This window comes from Salvelinus sp. IW2-2015, linkage group LG22 (assembly GCF_002910315.2).
Source record: "Salvelinus sp. IW2-2015 linkage group LG22, ASM291031v2, whole genome shotgun sequence".
In the NCBI taxonomy this organism is placed as follows: domain Eukaryota; kingdom Metazoa; phylum Chordata; class Actinopteri; order Salmoniformes; family Salmonidae; genus Salvelinus; species Salvelinus sp. IW2-2015.
The window spans coordinates 31604953-31621831 of NC_036862.1; the positions used below are offsets into that span (position 1 = coordinate 31604953).

Here is a 16879-nt window from a genome sequence, read left to right on the forward strand (position 1 = left end):
CTGGAGGTTGGGCTGGCCTGTGTGTGGGGGCTAGCCGTAATGCCGGTGAGCTGGTGTTAACACTGCCTGCCTAGAATGAGGAGGATGTACGATATGTCGCTAGGTATGCGCAGCTATAGAGTGAGGGGGGGAGAGAATGGCTTGGGGATGGCAGTTGGAGACTTGAGCAAATGTTGGGGTAGAAGAAGATGTTAGAAGAAAAGTTGAAAATCGAGTAATGTTTGACCCCATTATTCTTGATGATCTCGGAGACTTTCTCCATGTAGTCAGTAGCCAACACCACAATCTCTTCATCCTCAGAGAAGTTATCATGGAAGATTCTGTCCAACAAACGTTTCCAATGCAGCTGGAAAGGAGAGGGCAGTAAGAGGAGAGGAGAGGAAGAGGGGAGAGGAGTGGAGGGATAGGAGAGTAGAGGTTTTAGGTTTTAACAAGTGTGAGAGAAAATTTTGTTTGTGCTTTTCTAATAACCAATTCAATTGTGTTCATGCAAGTGACAGATTGATTGTGTCTGCAAGGAATCCTCACTATCAGTATAAGCAATTTGGCAGTACATTGCTTTGAGGACCAAAAAGGGTGTCTCAGTTTCAAGGTCTCAGCTTGGAAATAAGAAGCATTGTGAGGTATTGGTTGGCTACATGCAGGAACCAAACGTTAATGATGAATTAATTATGAATAATGAATCATGTAAATCATGCAAATATAATTTGTCTGTGTAAGCAGTATAGAAGAGAACTAACGGGACTGCCCCGGCGGATCTCGCGACCGACGTGTACTACTTGGTTTCATTAAGTTTGTTGGAACCTCTCCAGCTTGCTGATAAAAAATAATTGTATTCAATTTAACTAGGCAAGTCAGTTAAGAATAAATTCTTATTTACAATGACGGCCTACCAAAAGGCAAAAGGCCTCCTGCGGGGATGGGGGCTGGGATTAAAAATTTAAATATAGAACAAAACACACATCACGACAAGAGAAACACCACAACACTACATAAAGAGAGACCTAAGACAACAACATAGCATGGCAGCAACACATGAAAATGCACCATGGTAGCAACACAACATGACAACAACATGGTACAGTAGCAACACAACATGGCAGCACAAAACATGGTACAAACATTATTGGGGACAGACAACAACACAAAGGGCAAGAAGGTAGAGACAACAATACATCACGCAAATTGGAAAAAAACTTTCAGTAAGAGTGCCCATGATTGAGTCTTTGAATAAAGAGATGGAGATGGTAAATTTAATATTGACTTTGAGTCCCTGGTGGGAATTTCCACAACACAAGATAAGAAAACAGAATTGTTGTCACCCTGCTCTGATGAAAGGAAGGGGGATTCCAACAAACCTTTATTGTACCAGTAAGGAAAGTGCAAATGCTGCCTCCAAAATATCAAAGATATATAGAGGATAACAAGAAGGTAAAGCCATAAAAAAAACCTGCTCATAACTTAGGTCATCCACAACACAAAGTTCCTCTTTAACTGCTGAGCATACAGCATCCCTGTAATCCCAAATGGTCTCATAATGTACCACTATTATTAACAGGCAATAGTGGGATAGCAGAAAAGAGAGAGTGAAAGAGGGAGAGGGATAAATCAGTATGAACGTAATTGACATCCCCCTAATTTGACCATGTCTGTCTGTCTGAATGTGTTTTGATGTAGGATCTTAATTTAAACCAGTTTGCTACAGCAGGAAAATAATCTCTCTCACTCTCCATTTGCACCTTTTTAGTAATCTCTTTCGCATTTCTTTCTTTCATTCATTCATTCATTCTTTCTTTCTTTTTCTCTCATGTTTCTTTCTCTCGTTTTATCAGTGATGCTAGTGAAGCTCACTTCATTCATCTCTCTCTCTGTCCATGTCCATTCCCCCATTCACTCCCCTCCCTTCTTCTCCAATCAGAAGTGATGGAGCAGCTCTGAATTCTCCATCAGTTTCCTGCTGCTGTCCAAGTCACCTTACGGTTCTCCCCTCCTGTCTTCCCCCCCTCTCTCGTCTTTCTCTACCCCCCCCAGTCCCTCTTTCCCCCAGATGCATTCCATATGCCCCCCATCAGTTCTCTCTTCCCACCTCGTCCTCCTTCTGTAGTCCCCCCGTCGACCCCTAATTTATCCGTCCTCTCCCTTCCTCTACCCTCTTTCTCCTTCCTTCCGTAGCCCCCCGTTGGTTCTCTTCTATCCGGAAGGCGGACAGCTTCGCTGAGCCACGGAGCAGGTTCACGGAGCGTAAGAATGGCCCCCGCCTTACACACACACTTCACACCTTCAAATGCTCTGCTGGAGATCAGCTCTTATTCCATCACACTTCTGCCCAACACACACAACACAGATATAAAAGATGGTGTGTGTGTGTGGTACATCACACTAGGAGCGATGCGCTGTAGTTGTCTCAGGTGATGCGGTTGTACTAGTGTTGATGTCTTTCTTCTGTTCATCATACTCAGACACAGTAATCTGAAACAGAGGGGAATAAACATTAAAACTGAACACACACAACACCACACACCCACACACACACACCACACACACACACCACACACACAACACACACACACACACACACACACACACACAACACACACAACACACACACACACACACACACACACCACACACACACACACACACAACACACACACAACACACACAAACACACACCAAACACACACACACTTACGTTGGCTAGGAGTGTTTCCAGCTGTAGGATCTCTTTGGACTTTTGAGTGGCATTGTGAGCCCCCAGCATGCTTAGCAGACGCTCCATCAGGGCCTTGTAAGCTGCCAGGATCTGTCCATGACATCATCATTAATGGTCAATGGACAGCAGTGTGACATGTGGCAGAGCAGACAGGATAACAAAGGGAACAGAGATGACAGGAACAAACAGGTGGATGGATGGAGAAGAAAGGAATTGGTCGATAAGTGAACAGATGAGCAGATGGAGTGGTGGATAGAAAGAGGGAGGGAGTAATCCTGTACCTTCACACTGTCCTCATCCTGCCCCAGGTACAGAGTCCTCTCAGGCAGTGTGAGCCCCTCCTGATCAATCTACAAATACACACATACGATCACAGTCAAGAGAACACACATGGACATGTGTAATCAACACAGACATGTAAGTAAACAGATGGTATATCAGTCAGATCTGCCTGAACAGGCAGTTAACCCACAGTTCCTAGGCCGTCATTGAAAATAAGAATTTGTTCTTAACTGACTTGCGTAGTTAAATAAAGGTAAAATAAAAAAATGTAAAATAAAGATGATAAACAGTAAGGTGTTCACACACGCAGAGAGACACTCTGACAGAGACACTCTTACCCTGATAGCGTTGCGTGAGGAGTTCTTATCGTCCACGTTGACAGTCAGAGAGAAGAAGACCGCAGTGCTGTACACCCCCTGGGTCCTATAGAGCAGCTCGTTAAAGTCTGGTCTGGCTGGTGCAGTACTGCTCTCCCACCCCGCACCACCAGAGGGCACTCCAACCAGGTCCCACCCGCCACAGCTGTCAATCACCTCCGTCATGGGACCCGACCCCAGCTTGTCAATCTCCTGGATGTTCACACAGGAGCGGTAGAACTCTTTCACCTTGCGTTCAGCCGAGTCCACGGTGTGCCGGCGCACGGGCTCCAGCAGGAGGCGTCGTAGCTTCTCCTCGTTGTGCTCTCCGATGGCGGTGATGATGCCGTAGCTCAGCTTGTCCTCTGGGATGCCATGGCGCTGTAGCCAGCCGCCGCAGGCAAAGCTGTAGAAATCCTGGCAGGGCTGGATGGTGGGGTCGATGTTGGCCTGGATGAAGCGTGCGGCGCGGACTAACGAGCGTTTCTTCTGGCAGTCCTGTCTGCAGTGCCCCTCTTGCTGGAAGTCCAGGGAGATGTATTTGAGTGCCAGCATGCTGCCCAGGATGACACACATCCCCACAGCAAACACCAGAGCAGAGAGCAGGCAGATCTCCCTGCGGCTCCAACGAGGACGTCTCTGTCCGCTGTTGATGCCACTCAGGTCCCGACTCCGATCACTGGCCCCGCCCCCTTTGCCTCGGCCACGCCCAATATTTCGGTCTAGGCTCCCGCCCAAGTGCAGGCTCATGCCGTTGCTAAGGGTGCCGCTACTATAGCGACCACCATACTTGACCTCCTGGAACTCATCGTAGTGGGCTGTGAGGGAGTATGTCTTCTCCATGGCAATGAGAGTTGATTAGAGTTACGTTGTTGAAAAAAAGAGACCGATAGAGGGAGTGGTGGAAGGTGGTAGAGAGAAGAGTCTTTCAGATGGCCATGTCCCTCCAGGCCTGATATGGGCGAGGGCACCCACTAGAGGGCTAAAGAGGTAACGCAGCCCAAATGCCCTGGGCTCTCCTGAACACACTGCCTCTTGTATGTCTCCTCTGCTACCCTTACCTTTACAGAGTTAGGGAACACTGAGGCTCTCTCTCTGTTTCTCTGTCAGTGTATCTCTGGGTCTTGGTCTCTTTTTCCCTTTTGCCCTGTCTTCCTCTCTTCCTTTTCCCCCAGTGGAGCCTCAGCCTGTCTGTCAATAGAAAAGGAGGAGAGGAAGAGGAAGGGAGGGAGGGGATGAGACAGAAGATGGAATCCATGATTACAGCACTGAGATAAGACAAAGGGTTCTGTCTCTTTTGAGATGCTCCTCTTTCAGTCTGTCGTTCTTTCATAAAGTTCTTTGGATTGATTGCTGACACCCATCCATCAGGGAGATGATTTCGCTCTGTGACTCATGACTTTTAATGGATCGATAGGGAGTAGGGGAGGAGAAAGGGAGGGAGAGGTAGGAAGATGGAGAGAGAGGATGAGGAGAGAGAGAGGATGGGGGAGTGTGCAGAGGGAGGGGAGAGGGGTAGATAAAGATGCAGAAAAAGGGGGCGATGGAAGAAAGAGGGATGGAAATGGTATGGAAGAGTTATTTAGACAGGCAGGAATAGACATTCTGCAGGACTGGTTGTGAGGAAACACATATACCAGCCAGGTCACCCGTGATACAAGTCAGTATTCGACGTCCATCCATGTCTGAGGACATCAGGAGATGATGTGGAAGCTGGTCACTAGGGGTAACAATGAATGCTGTTACCTTCAAGTAGGTTTCAGATTTTCTAGGGCGATGGGGATAGTGGATAGACATAAGCATCTGCCTCTGATTCCAAAGGTTGCAAGTTTGAATTTATAGTTAGAAAGTGGTTTTTGATATTTTTGTTTTAAGTCTATCCCAAACCTTAACCATTCCGAGTTAATGCCAAACATTAATAATGCTGAGTTAATATCCTAAACTCAACCTTAAACACTTTGAATGCTGACGTTTGGAGCAACCTCAAAATTTGACATTTGTGGAACATGGATGAACGTCCAATTCTGACGTGAGATTGTGAGCGCACACACACACACACACACACACACACACACACACACACACACACACACACACACACACACACACACACACACACACACACACACACAGAGAGAGAGAGCAGGTGATAAATTCACAAGCATGACACTTAGCAATAGAAGAAAAGGCTGTTAAAGACATCAGAGCCAAAGTTTTAAACTCTCAGAGGAGATATTGAGTATCAATTCACAAAGATCGCTATCCCAGCTTTCAGAAGTTCGACTGGCTTTTCACTATAGTGGAGTGAGACAACACACACACAGACACTCTCTTTCTTTGTTTTGCCTCAGGAAAGTGAGCGGAGAGATCAAAGATTTGGAAAGAGGGCAGCCAGGGTGCGTGTTTTTATTTGTATTTTTTTATTTCACCTTTATTTAACCAGGTAGGCTAGTTGAGAACAAGTTCTCATTTACAACTGTGACCTGGCCAAGATAAAGCAAAGCAGTGCGATACAAACAACATCATCATTGCAAACAACGTCATCATTGCTTAGCACAAAAAGGGCTTCACAGGCAAGGATATTGCTGCCTGTAAGATTGCATCTAAATCAACCATTTATCGGATTGTCAAGAACTTCAAGGAGAGCGGTTCAATTGTTGTGAAGAAGGCTTCAGGGCGCCCAAGAAAGTCCAGCAAGTGCCAGGACCGTCTCCTAAAGTTGATTCAGCTGCGGGATCGGGGCACCACCAGTACAGAGCTTGCTCAGGAATGGCAGCAGGCAGGTGTGAGTGCATCTGCATGCACAGTGAGGCGAACACTTTTGGAGGATAGCCTGGTGTCAAGAAGGGCAGCAAAGAAGCCACTTCTCTCCAGGAAAAACATCAGGGACAGACTGATATTCTGCAAAAGGTACAGGGATTGGACTGCTGAGGACTGGGGTAAAGTCATTTTCTCTGATGAATCCACTTTCCGATTGTATGGGGCATCCGGAAAAAAGCTTGTCCGGAGAAGACAAGGTGAGCGCTACCATCAGTCCTGTGTCATGCCAACAGTAAAGCATCCTGAGACCATTCATGTGTGGGGTTTCTTCTCAGCCAAAAGAGTGGGCTCACTCACAATTTTGCTTAAGAACACAGCCATGAAAAAATAATGGTACCAACACATCCTCCGAGAGCAACTTCTCCCAACCATCCAGGAACAGTTTGGTGACGAACAATGCCTTTTCCAGCATGATGGAGCACCTTGCCATAAGGCAAAAGTGATAACTAAGTGGCTCGGGGAACAAAACATCGATATTTTGGGTCCATGGCCAGGAAACTCCCCAGACCTTAAGCCCATTGAGAACAATCATCAAGAGGCAGGTGGACAAACAAAACCCCACAAATTCTGACAAAGTCCAAGCATTGATTATGCAAGAATGGGCTGCCATCAGTCAGGATGTGGCCCAGAAGTTAGTTGACAGCATGCCAGGGCAGATTGCAGAGGTCAAATCAAAGTTTATTTGTCACGTGCGCCGAATACAACAGGTGTAGACCTTACAGTGAAATGCTTACTTACAGGCTCTAACCAATAGTGCGAAAAAAAAGTGTGTGTGTGTGTGTGTGTGTGTGTGTGTAGGTAAGTAAAGAAATAAAACAACAGTAAAAAGACATTTGAAAATAACAGTAGCAAGGCTATATACAGACACCGGTTAGTCAGGCTTATTGAGGTAGTATGTACATGTAGGTATGGTTAAGGTGACTATGCATATATGATGAACAGAGAGTAGCAGTAGCGTAAAAAGAGGGGTTGGCGGGTGGTGGGACACAATGCAGATAGCCCGGTTAGCCAATGTGCGGGAGCACTGGTTGGTCGGGCCAATTGAGGTAGTATGTACATGAATGTATAGATAAAGTGACTATGCATATATGACAAACAGAGAGTAGTGCAGAGAAAAAGAGGGGTTGGGGGGGCACACAATGCAAATAGTCCGGGTAACAATTTGGTTACCTGTTCAGGAGTCTTATGGCTTGGGAGTAAAAACTGTTGAGAAGCCTTTTTGTCCTAGACTTGGCACTCCGGTACCGCTTGCCATGCGGTAGTAGAGAGAACAATCTATGACTGGGGTGGCTGGGGTCTTTTAAATTTTTTAAGGCCTTCCTCTGACAACGCCTGGTGTAGAGGTCCTGGATGGCAGGCAGCTTTGCCCCGGTGATGTACTGGGCCGTACGCACTACCCTCTGAAGTGCCTTGCGGTCGGAGGCCGAGCAATTGCCGTACCAGGCAGTGATGCAACCGGTCAGGATGCTCTCAGGCCTACTACTGTTATGTCATCAGCAAACTTAATGATGGTGTTGGAGTTATGCCTGGCCATGCAGTTGTGGGTGAACAGGGAGTACTGGAGGGGACTGAGCACTCACCCCTGGGGAGCTCCAGTGTTGAGGATAAGCGTGGCAGATGTGTTGCTACCTACCCTCACCACCTGGGGCGGCTCGTCAGGAAGTCCAGGATCCAGTTGCAGAGGGAGGTGTTTAGTCCCAGGTTCCTTAGCTTAGTGATGAGCTTTGAGGGTACTATGGTGTTGAACGCTGAGCTGTAGTCAATGAATAGCATTCTCACATAGGTGTTCCTTTTGTCCAGGCGGGAAAGGGCAGTGTTGAGTGCAATAGAGATTGCATCATCTGTGGATCTGTTTGGGCGGTATGCAAATTGGAGTGGGTCTAGGGTTTCTGGGATAATGGTGTTGTGAGCCATTACCAGGCTTCCAAAGAACTTCATGGCTACGGACTTGAGTGCTATGGGTCTGTAGTAATTTAGGCAGGTTGCCTTTGTGTTCTTGGGCACAGGGACTATGGTGGTCTGCTTGAAACATGTTGGTATTAGACTCAATCAGGGACATGTTGAAAATGTCAGTGAAACCTGCCAGTTGGTCAGCACATGCCCGGAGCACACGTCCTGGTAATCTGTCTGGCCCCACAGCCTTGTGTATGTTGACCTGTTGAAAGGTCTTACTCACATCGGCTAAGGAGATCGTGATCACACAGTCATCCTGAATATCTGATGCTCTCATGCATGCCTCAGTGTTTCTTGCCTCGAAGCGACCATAGAAGTGATTTAGCTCGTCTGGTAGGCTCGTGTCACTGGGCAGCTCGCGGCTGTGCTTCCCTTTGTAGTCTGTAATAGTTTGCAAGCCCTGCCACATCCGACGAGCGTCGGAGCCGGTGTAGTATGATTCAATCTTAGCCCTGTATTGACYCTTTGCCTGTTTGATGGTTCGTCGCAGGGCATAGCAGGATTTRTTGTAKGRTTCRGGGTTAGAGTCCRYCACCTTGAAAGCGGCAGCTCTACCCTTTAGCTCAGTGCGAATGTTGCCTGTAATCCATGGCTTCTGGTTGTGGTATGTACGTACAGTCACTGTGGGGACGACGTCCTCGATGCACTTATTAATAAAGCCAGTGACTGATGTGGTGTACTCCTCAATGCCATCGGAAGAATCCTGGAACATATTCCAGTCTGTGCTAGCAAAACAGTCCTGTAGTTTAGCATCTGCTTCATCTGACCACTTTTTTTATAGACCGAGTCACTGGTGCTTCCTGCTTTAATTTTTGCTTGTAAGCAGGAATCAGGAGGATAGAGTTGTGGTCGGATTTACCAAATGGAGGGCGAGGGAGAGCTTGTACGCGTCTCTGTGTGTGGAGTACAGGTGATCTAGAATTTTTTGCCCTCTGGTTGCACATTTAACATGTTGATAGAGATTTGGTAGAACTGATTTAAGTTTCCCTGCATTAAAGTCTCCGGCCACTAGGAGCGCCACCTCTGGGTGAGTGGTTTCCTGTTTGCTTATTTCCTTATACAGCTGACTGAGTGCGGTCTTAGTGCCAGCATCTGTTTGTGGTGGTAAATCAAAAGCCATGAAAAGTATAGCTGAGAACTCTCTAGGCAAGTAGTGTGGCCTGCAATTTATCACAATATACTCTACTTCAGGCGAGCAAAATCTAGAAACTTCCTTAGATTTCGTGCACCAGCTGTTGTTTACAAATATGCACAGACCGTCCCCCCTCGTCTTACCGGAGTGTGCTGTTCTATCCTGCTGGTGCAGGGGTATATCCCGCTAGCTGAATATCCATGTCGTCATTCAGCCACGATTCTGTGAAACATAGGATATTACAGTTTTTGATGTCCTGTTGGTAGGATATTCGTGATCGTACCTCGTCTAATTTATTGTCCAATGATTGCACATTGGCGAGTAATATTGGCGGTAACGGCAGCTTTCCCAGTCGCCTTCGCCAGGTCCTGACCAGGCATCCGGCTCTTCGTCCTCTGTACCTGCATCGCTTCCTCTTGCGAATAACTGGGATGTCGACCCTGCTGGGTGTTTGGAGAAAATCATGTGAGTCTTGCTTGTTGTTGAAAAAAATCTTTGTCTAATCCGAGGTGAGTGATCGCTGTCCTGATATCCAGAAGCTCTTTTCTGCCTTAAGATACGGTTGCAGAAACAGTATGTACAAAATAAGCAAAAAAAACACGAAAAAAACCACATAATAGCACAATTGATTGGGCACCCGTAAAACTGCTGCCATTTCTTCCGGCGCCAATTTAGAGGTCTTGAAAAAGAAGGGTCAACACTGCAAATATTGACTCTTTGCATCAACTTCATGTAATTGTCAATAAAAACCTTTGACACTTATGAAATGCTTGTAATTATACTTCAGTATTCCATAGTAACATCTGACAAAAATATCTAAAGACACTGAAGCAGCAAACTTTGTGGAAATTAATATTTGTGTCATTCTCAAAACGTTTGGCCACGACTGTACAGTGTGTGCAAATGAGGTAGGATAAGGGGGGTGAGGCAATAAATAGGCCATAGTGGAGAAATTATTACAGTATGGCAAATTAATCACTGGGATGATAGATGTGCAGAAGATGAGTGTGCAAGTAGCGGTACTGGGGTGCAAAGGAGAAAAATAAATAAAATAATTAACAATATGGTGATGAGGTAGTTGGATGGGCTATTTACAGATTGGCTATGTACAGCTGCAGTGATCTGTGAGCTGCTCTGACAGCTGGTGCTTAAAGCTAGTGAGGGAGATATGAGTCTCCAGCTTCAGTGATTTTTGCAGTTCGTTACAGTCATTGGCAGCAGAGAACTGGAAGGAAAGGCGGCCAAAGGATGAATTGGCTTTGGGGGTGACCAGTGAAATATACCTGCTGGAGCGCGTGCTACAGGTTGGTCCTGCTATGGTGACCAGTGAGCTGAGATAAGGCGGGGCTTTACCAAGCAATGACTTATAGATAACCTGGAGCCAGTGGGTTTGGTGACGGATAATGAAGCGAGGGCCAGCAAACGAGAGCATACAGGTCGCAGTGGTGGGTAGTATATGGGCTTTGGTGACAAAACGGATGGCACTGTGATAGACTGCATCCAATTTGCTGAGTAGAGTGTTGGAGGCTATTTTATAAATGACATCGCCGAAGTCAAGGATCGGTAAGATAGTCAGTTTTACTAGGGTATGTTTGGCAGCATGAGTGAAGGATGCTTTGTTGCGAAATAGGAAGCCGATTCTAGATTTAGTTTTGGATTGGAAATGCTTAATGTGGGTCTGGAAGGAGAGTTTACAGTCTAACCAGACACCTAGGTATTTGTAGTTGTCCACATATTCTAAGTCAGAACCGTCCAGAGTAGTGATGCTGGACGGGTGGATAGGTGTGGGCAGCGATCGGTTGAAGAGRATGCATTTAGTTTTACTTGCATTTAAGAGCAGTTGGAGGCCACGGAAGGAGWGTTGTATGGCATTGAACCTCGTCTGGAGGTTAGTTAACACAGTGTCCAAAGAACAGCCCTTATACACATCTAGATGTGTATAAGAGACAGGTGGTGGGTAGTATATGGGCTTTGGTGACAAAACGGATGGCACTGTGATAGACTGCATCCAATTTGCTGAGTAGAGTGTTGGAGGCTATTTTATAAATGACATCGCCGAAGTCAAGGATCGGTAAGATAGTCAGTTTTACGAGGGTATGTTTATCAGCATGAGTGAAGGATGCTTTGTTGCGAAATAGGAAGCCGATTCTAGATTTAGTTTTGGATTGGAAATGCTTAATGTGGGTCTGGAAGGAGAGTTTACAGTCTAACCAGACACCTAGGTATTTGTAGTTGTCCACATATTCTAAGTCAGAACCGTAGTGATGCTAGACGGACAGGTGTGGGCAGCGATCGGTTGAAGAGCATGCATTTAGTTTTACTTGCATTTAAGAGCAGTTGGAGGCCACGGAAGGAGTGTTGTATGGCATTGAACCTCGTCTGGAGGTTAGTTAACACAGTGTCCAAAGAAGGGCCAGAAGTATACAGAATGGTGTCGTCTGCGTAGAGGTGGATCAGAGAATCACCAGCAGCAAGAGCGACATCATTGATGTATACAGAGAAAAGAGTCGGCCCAACGATTGAACCCTGTGGCACCCCCATAGAGACTGCCAGAGGTCCGGACAACAGGCCCTCCGATATGACACACTGAACTCTATCAGAGAAGTAGTTGGTGAACCAGGCGAGGCAGTCATTTGAGAAGCCAAGGATGTTGAGTCTGCCGATAAGAATGTGGTGGTTGACAGAGTCGAAAGCCTTGGCCAGGTCGATGAATACAGCTGCACAGTATTGTCTCTTATCGATGGCGGTTATGATGTCATTTAGGACCTTGAGCGTGGCTGAGGTACACCCATGACCAGCTTGGAAACCAGATTGCATTGCGGAGAAGGTACGGTGGGATTTGAAATGGTCGGTGATCTGTTTGTTAACTTGGCTTTCGAAGACTAGAAAGGCAGGGTAGGATAGATATAGGAGGCCAGGGTGCGTGTTGAGGCCAGGGTGCGTGTTGAGGCCAGGGTGCGTGTTGAGGCCAGGGTGCGTGTTGAGGCCAGGGTGCGTGTTGAGGCCAGGGTGCGTGAGCATCTTGCTCTGTGTTTGTTTGGCTGTTAGTTGTCTACCAACTGAACCCAGTGAGATGTGGGTCCCTTGAAGTTAGACTTGGCAGCCATCAGTAACTTGTGATTGTCTTACCTTCTCTACAGTTCATTATTAAAGAGTTTATTTCTAAAATGATATATCCACACTTTTTCCACATTGTGTTTTTTCATCAGAAATTATTGCTTATGTGTACCTTCATGTGTGTGTAAATTATTATTGTACTCAGATTTTTCATTCATAGATTGAATAGACTGTATATCCATTGTTTAGCTGGAATAGAATGTTAGTATCCTGTATATTTGATTGTGATATGTGGTGGTCTCACATATCTTATGAACACATTTACTGTAAGTCAGTCTGGATAAGAACATCTACTAAATGACAAATGTAAAATGCAAATGTTTTACATACAGATCTCATATTACTCAATTGAATTATAATTTTAAATTATAATTTTAAATATTGATAATACAAATGTATAATTTGTACATTTCTTATTGAAAGTGAAGTTATTTGTTACAAAAACCTAGCAGTACTACTTATTTATCTGAGTGTGAGGTGGATATATAGCTTTTTCCCCAAAAAACATTATTTGTCTCAGCGTATGTGTGCGTGGAATCTGAATTTGAGCATGTCTGTATATAAATGAATCTAACTATAATTGTGGTTCACGTCATCTGGAACAGGAGAGGAGGAAGAGAGGAAGATGATGTTTGTGCGGAGGGAGAGACAGTAGGGACACAGACACAATCACATTGATGACCTGCCTCCCACTGATGAGATACCAGACTGCAAATCAACATTGCTATTCACACCTGCTCAACTTTAGCCAGTACAGGAACTATAGAGAGGGAGAGCAGAAGAGGAGGAGAGGAGGAGTAAGAGTGGTAGAGGCAGAGTTGTTTCTCAGTGTGTGAGGAGAGAACACACTGGGCACAGACGTCAGTTCAACATCTAGTTTTGATTTACATTTGATAAAGTTGTCAACTATCGTAAATACAATGTGAAATTAACCAAAAATGTCAGCATGTCATTGGATTAAAAACCTAAAGTCCTGACGTTGATGACTTTTTGCAAATCCAATTAGTTTTCTAAATAGATTCAACATCATAACATAGATTTTTGGGTTGAAATGATGTGGAAACAACTTTGACTCAACCCGTTTTTGGCCAATGGGAAAGGGGGAAGAGAGGTAGTGAGGTAGAACATGTTTGATGCTCTTTTTGTGGAAGGGTAAAAGAGGAAGAGAAAAGGGTTGACTATAAAGGGGAGTGGAGGGAGGGGCTGGGATGAAAGATGAAATGAAGGGGGAGGAAAAAGGGGAATTGTGTTTCTTCACAAGATGCCATTATCTATCCTCTCCATCATCCATCACAAGTCACGACTCTCCCCCTCTGTCACACACACACACACACACACACACACAAAAATGTATTATAAACACTGATATTCACTCTTGATGGACCATACATACACTCACCGAATGCTGTATCTCATATCAACATACACACATAGGCACAAATTGGTAGGATAGCCTCGTGCATGGAGAGGGACATACACACTAACATCCAATATATCCTGAAAACAATTACAGAATCATAACACACACACTAACGGAGTCTTCTTGCAGTGGACAGACATACAATTGTATTGCCCAAACTGTGCGGCTAATGGATTGGATCTGATTGGCATCACTATGAGAAGAGAAGCTGATGAATGGCTGTTTACCAGACATGATAGGTCTAATGTCTGAGAGTGATATTAATGCTGCTCTGTCCTGCACAGTCCATACACACACATTCTCATACACCTATTGCACTTGTGCACACACACAGCCTAAATGCATCATGAATACACTCAGGATGATGCATAGTACCCCACCAGTTGTCAAGCTCTTCTCATATATCACCTCTCAAACAGAGAACATAGATAGCACTTAGGACACAGTTCAGTTCAAACAACTAGGCACACACACAGAGACACACACACGCACACACACAAATAAAACAAACGTTGCACACAAGAAAAGCTCTTATGCACACAGGCCCACTACACCCATCTTGTCCAGAGCATGTCCTGGGTCGCTAACCATGGACGGAAGAGCACGACGCCAGAGGGGTCAGGTTAAGATCAATGCTATTGTGATCCAATTAATTTCAGCGCACAATAGGTTATCGTATAGAATGGGGAGCAGGGGAGGAATCACGCGTCTCTGGCTTTCCCGCAGCCTGCCATGTACACGCATCCATCCGGGCTTGGAGACCCAGGATAGCGCCATACTGTAAATAGGTTTATTTCCCTCTAATCAAAGTGGTCACGGACCCTGACGGATCACATTCAGCAGTACTGGAGTTTCTGAGCAGGCTGGTTCCCACCAACTCTTATCACCGCCTGCCAGAGGCTGCGCACACAGCAGAGAGCCGTAGTGATGGTGTAGGGCTACAGACACGCTATAGTGTGAAATAGTTTTAGAGAACACTGTTGCATAAGGACCAAAAGTAACCTGAAACAGAAATATTTCTGACAAGAATTTACACTTTTCGTGTCTCTCTTACACACAGCCACTTGCACTATTGTGTGACATAAACACACACGCGCGTTCCCGAGTGATCGTTTAACCACTAGCTGGACCGCTGTTACACAAACGATTGTGCGCCCCAGACCCTCGAGGGCATCCCGGGTCTCTTCCTTTCTCCCCTGTCATCAGCCACCAGGATGCTAATTCAATTAACCCGGCTTGGGTGACCACATCGAGGCCCTACACACTCAGTCAATTCGCTCGCCATGGCCACTCGATATCATCCGAGCCACTGAAATGGATACACGGATAAGCGCGGAGCTACGACAGTGAGAAAGAGGCAGATGATCGGAGATCTCTCTGTTTTACTGAGTGTCACATTCAATTTGTAAACGAACCGACGAAAGTCTTATTTCAAATCTAACTTTGTCTGTGGAAAATTCATGGCGCGTGAAAACCCATGTAATAGCCTCCTAATCTTATTCTGACATAACTTTGACAACTGAAGGCAAAATTATCAATGTCCATCTTCATAACTTTCATACTAAACGTTCACACATAAACTCATTTGGGATGTGGTGATTGCGTTGGTCCCACTGGAGAAACCAGAACACTGCTCCACGTTTTACATACAGGGGCTATAGAACACATTCATCAAACAGAGCATCCTGAAATAACACATTAACATTCTACTCTCTGCTAGTGGCTATAAAAGCGATGTAAAACAATATTAACTTAACGTCAGTGCTGATGCAAACACATTTAACTGCTTGGAATTAGACAGGCATGCCACGATATAAACTTAGAATGGGTACACACACACTTACCTGCACGAAGTCAGTGTTCAGAGTCTGTCCATGCGCTTTAGATGTAAGTCTGGTCTGCGACAGTAGTTATGATCGTGTCCTGTCCATGCATGTACATACGGCAGCTGGTCAGAGGGCTAGACGCTGGAACATGCCACTCACTGCGGCTCCGCTGCTGCAGCTGACCCCCAGCATGAAACGCAAATCCAAAAATGCGAGACTTCGTGTGTGAGTGTGAGTGTGAGAGAGAGAGCGCATGTTGACAGACAGGGAGAGAGAGGAGTTAGGAGAGGGAGAGACAGATGGAAGATTTAGCCTACCGCAACCACGGTTGAGAATAAGTGAGTAGCCTGTCGTTCAATGTTGCTTCTATAATAAGTGAGTAGCCTGTCTTCAATTCTGCCATTTGATTATTCTCATCAAATATAACATACGCACAAGGCTATAGCCTAAACATAATGAAATAGTCTACATTATTATCAAAAGTCAGTTTAAGAGGTTATTAAACTGTTGAGAAACATAATCTAAGCCCATAGAGCCACACATAATGCAAACATTCAATTTAAAGTTACTATGCAAATCAGTTAAATAACTGCCCATTTCATTACACCTTATCTCATAGGGCGTTGACCAGAATAAGAGGCGGCGGGAAACCATGCTGTTGCGCGCAATGTTGACACTCTAGACTGACCAAAAAAGTTGTAAAGATGTCAACAGATGGACAAAATAAATCAAACACAGTTTCGTTGCTCTCCATGCCTCCCGGTGACTGGATATACTAACCCTTTGCTGACCATGAGCCCTCACCCAAAGAAAAGGAAAACATTTCAAATGGGGTGACGTCTGTGGGTCTGTGTCAAATTGCTTGAGTCCACATTATCTATAGCCGTATCTCGACAGTTTTCACTTTAAACACACCGTCAGTGTGGAGACATTATTAGCGTTATGTGTTACTAAGCTTCTGCCAGTAGCCTAACCTAAGCTCTGAGGGAAACTGAAAGGTAAACACAGGTGAGAAGCAGCAGACACTGTACAGGTCGGTCGGTCCACCATAGATCATAGACCGACCTGTCTGCTCGCTCAGGTGTAACGCCCAAGGGGACTAAGCACTCCGCGAAATTACACTGCGACACCTAGCCTACAGTCATTATCATTATAAAGGGGGGGGGGGGGGGTGAAAACAGATGAGCCACGATCGATTAGTGTTTTTGACGAGGGGCTTTCGGATGAGTGGCGCGCGCGGGTACCCTGGGACTTTTATTC

The 16879-nt window shown here is 45.6% G+C and overlaps 1 protein-coding gene across 1 annotated transcript in view; it reads right to left on the reverse strand.

The window, feature by feature from the left end:
* LOC111949543 (endothelin-converting enzyme-like 1) overlaps positions 1 to 15882 on the reverse strand; it is a 32143-nt gene extending 16261 nt beyond the window's left edge. The window contains 7 exon segments of the mRNA XM_070433878.1: positions 227 to 346; positions 2379 to 2445; positions 2447 to 2469; positions 2693 to 2803; positions 2995 to 3063; positions 3334 to 4542; positions 15638 to 15882. Coding sequence (XP_070289979.1) covers positions 227 to 346; positions 2379 to 2445; positions 2447 to 2469; positions 2693 to 2803; positions 2995 to 3063; positions 3334 to 4194 — 1251 coding nt within the window. The 5' untranslated portion in view covers positions 4195 to 4542; positions 15638 to 15882.
* Between the last annotated feature and the right edge of the window lie 997 nt (positions 15883 to 16879).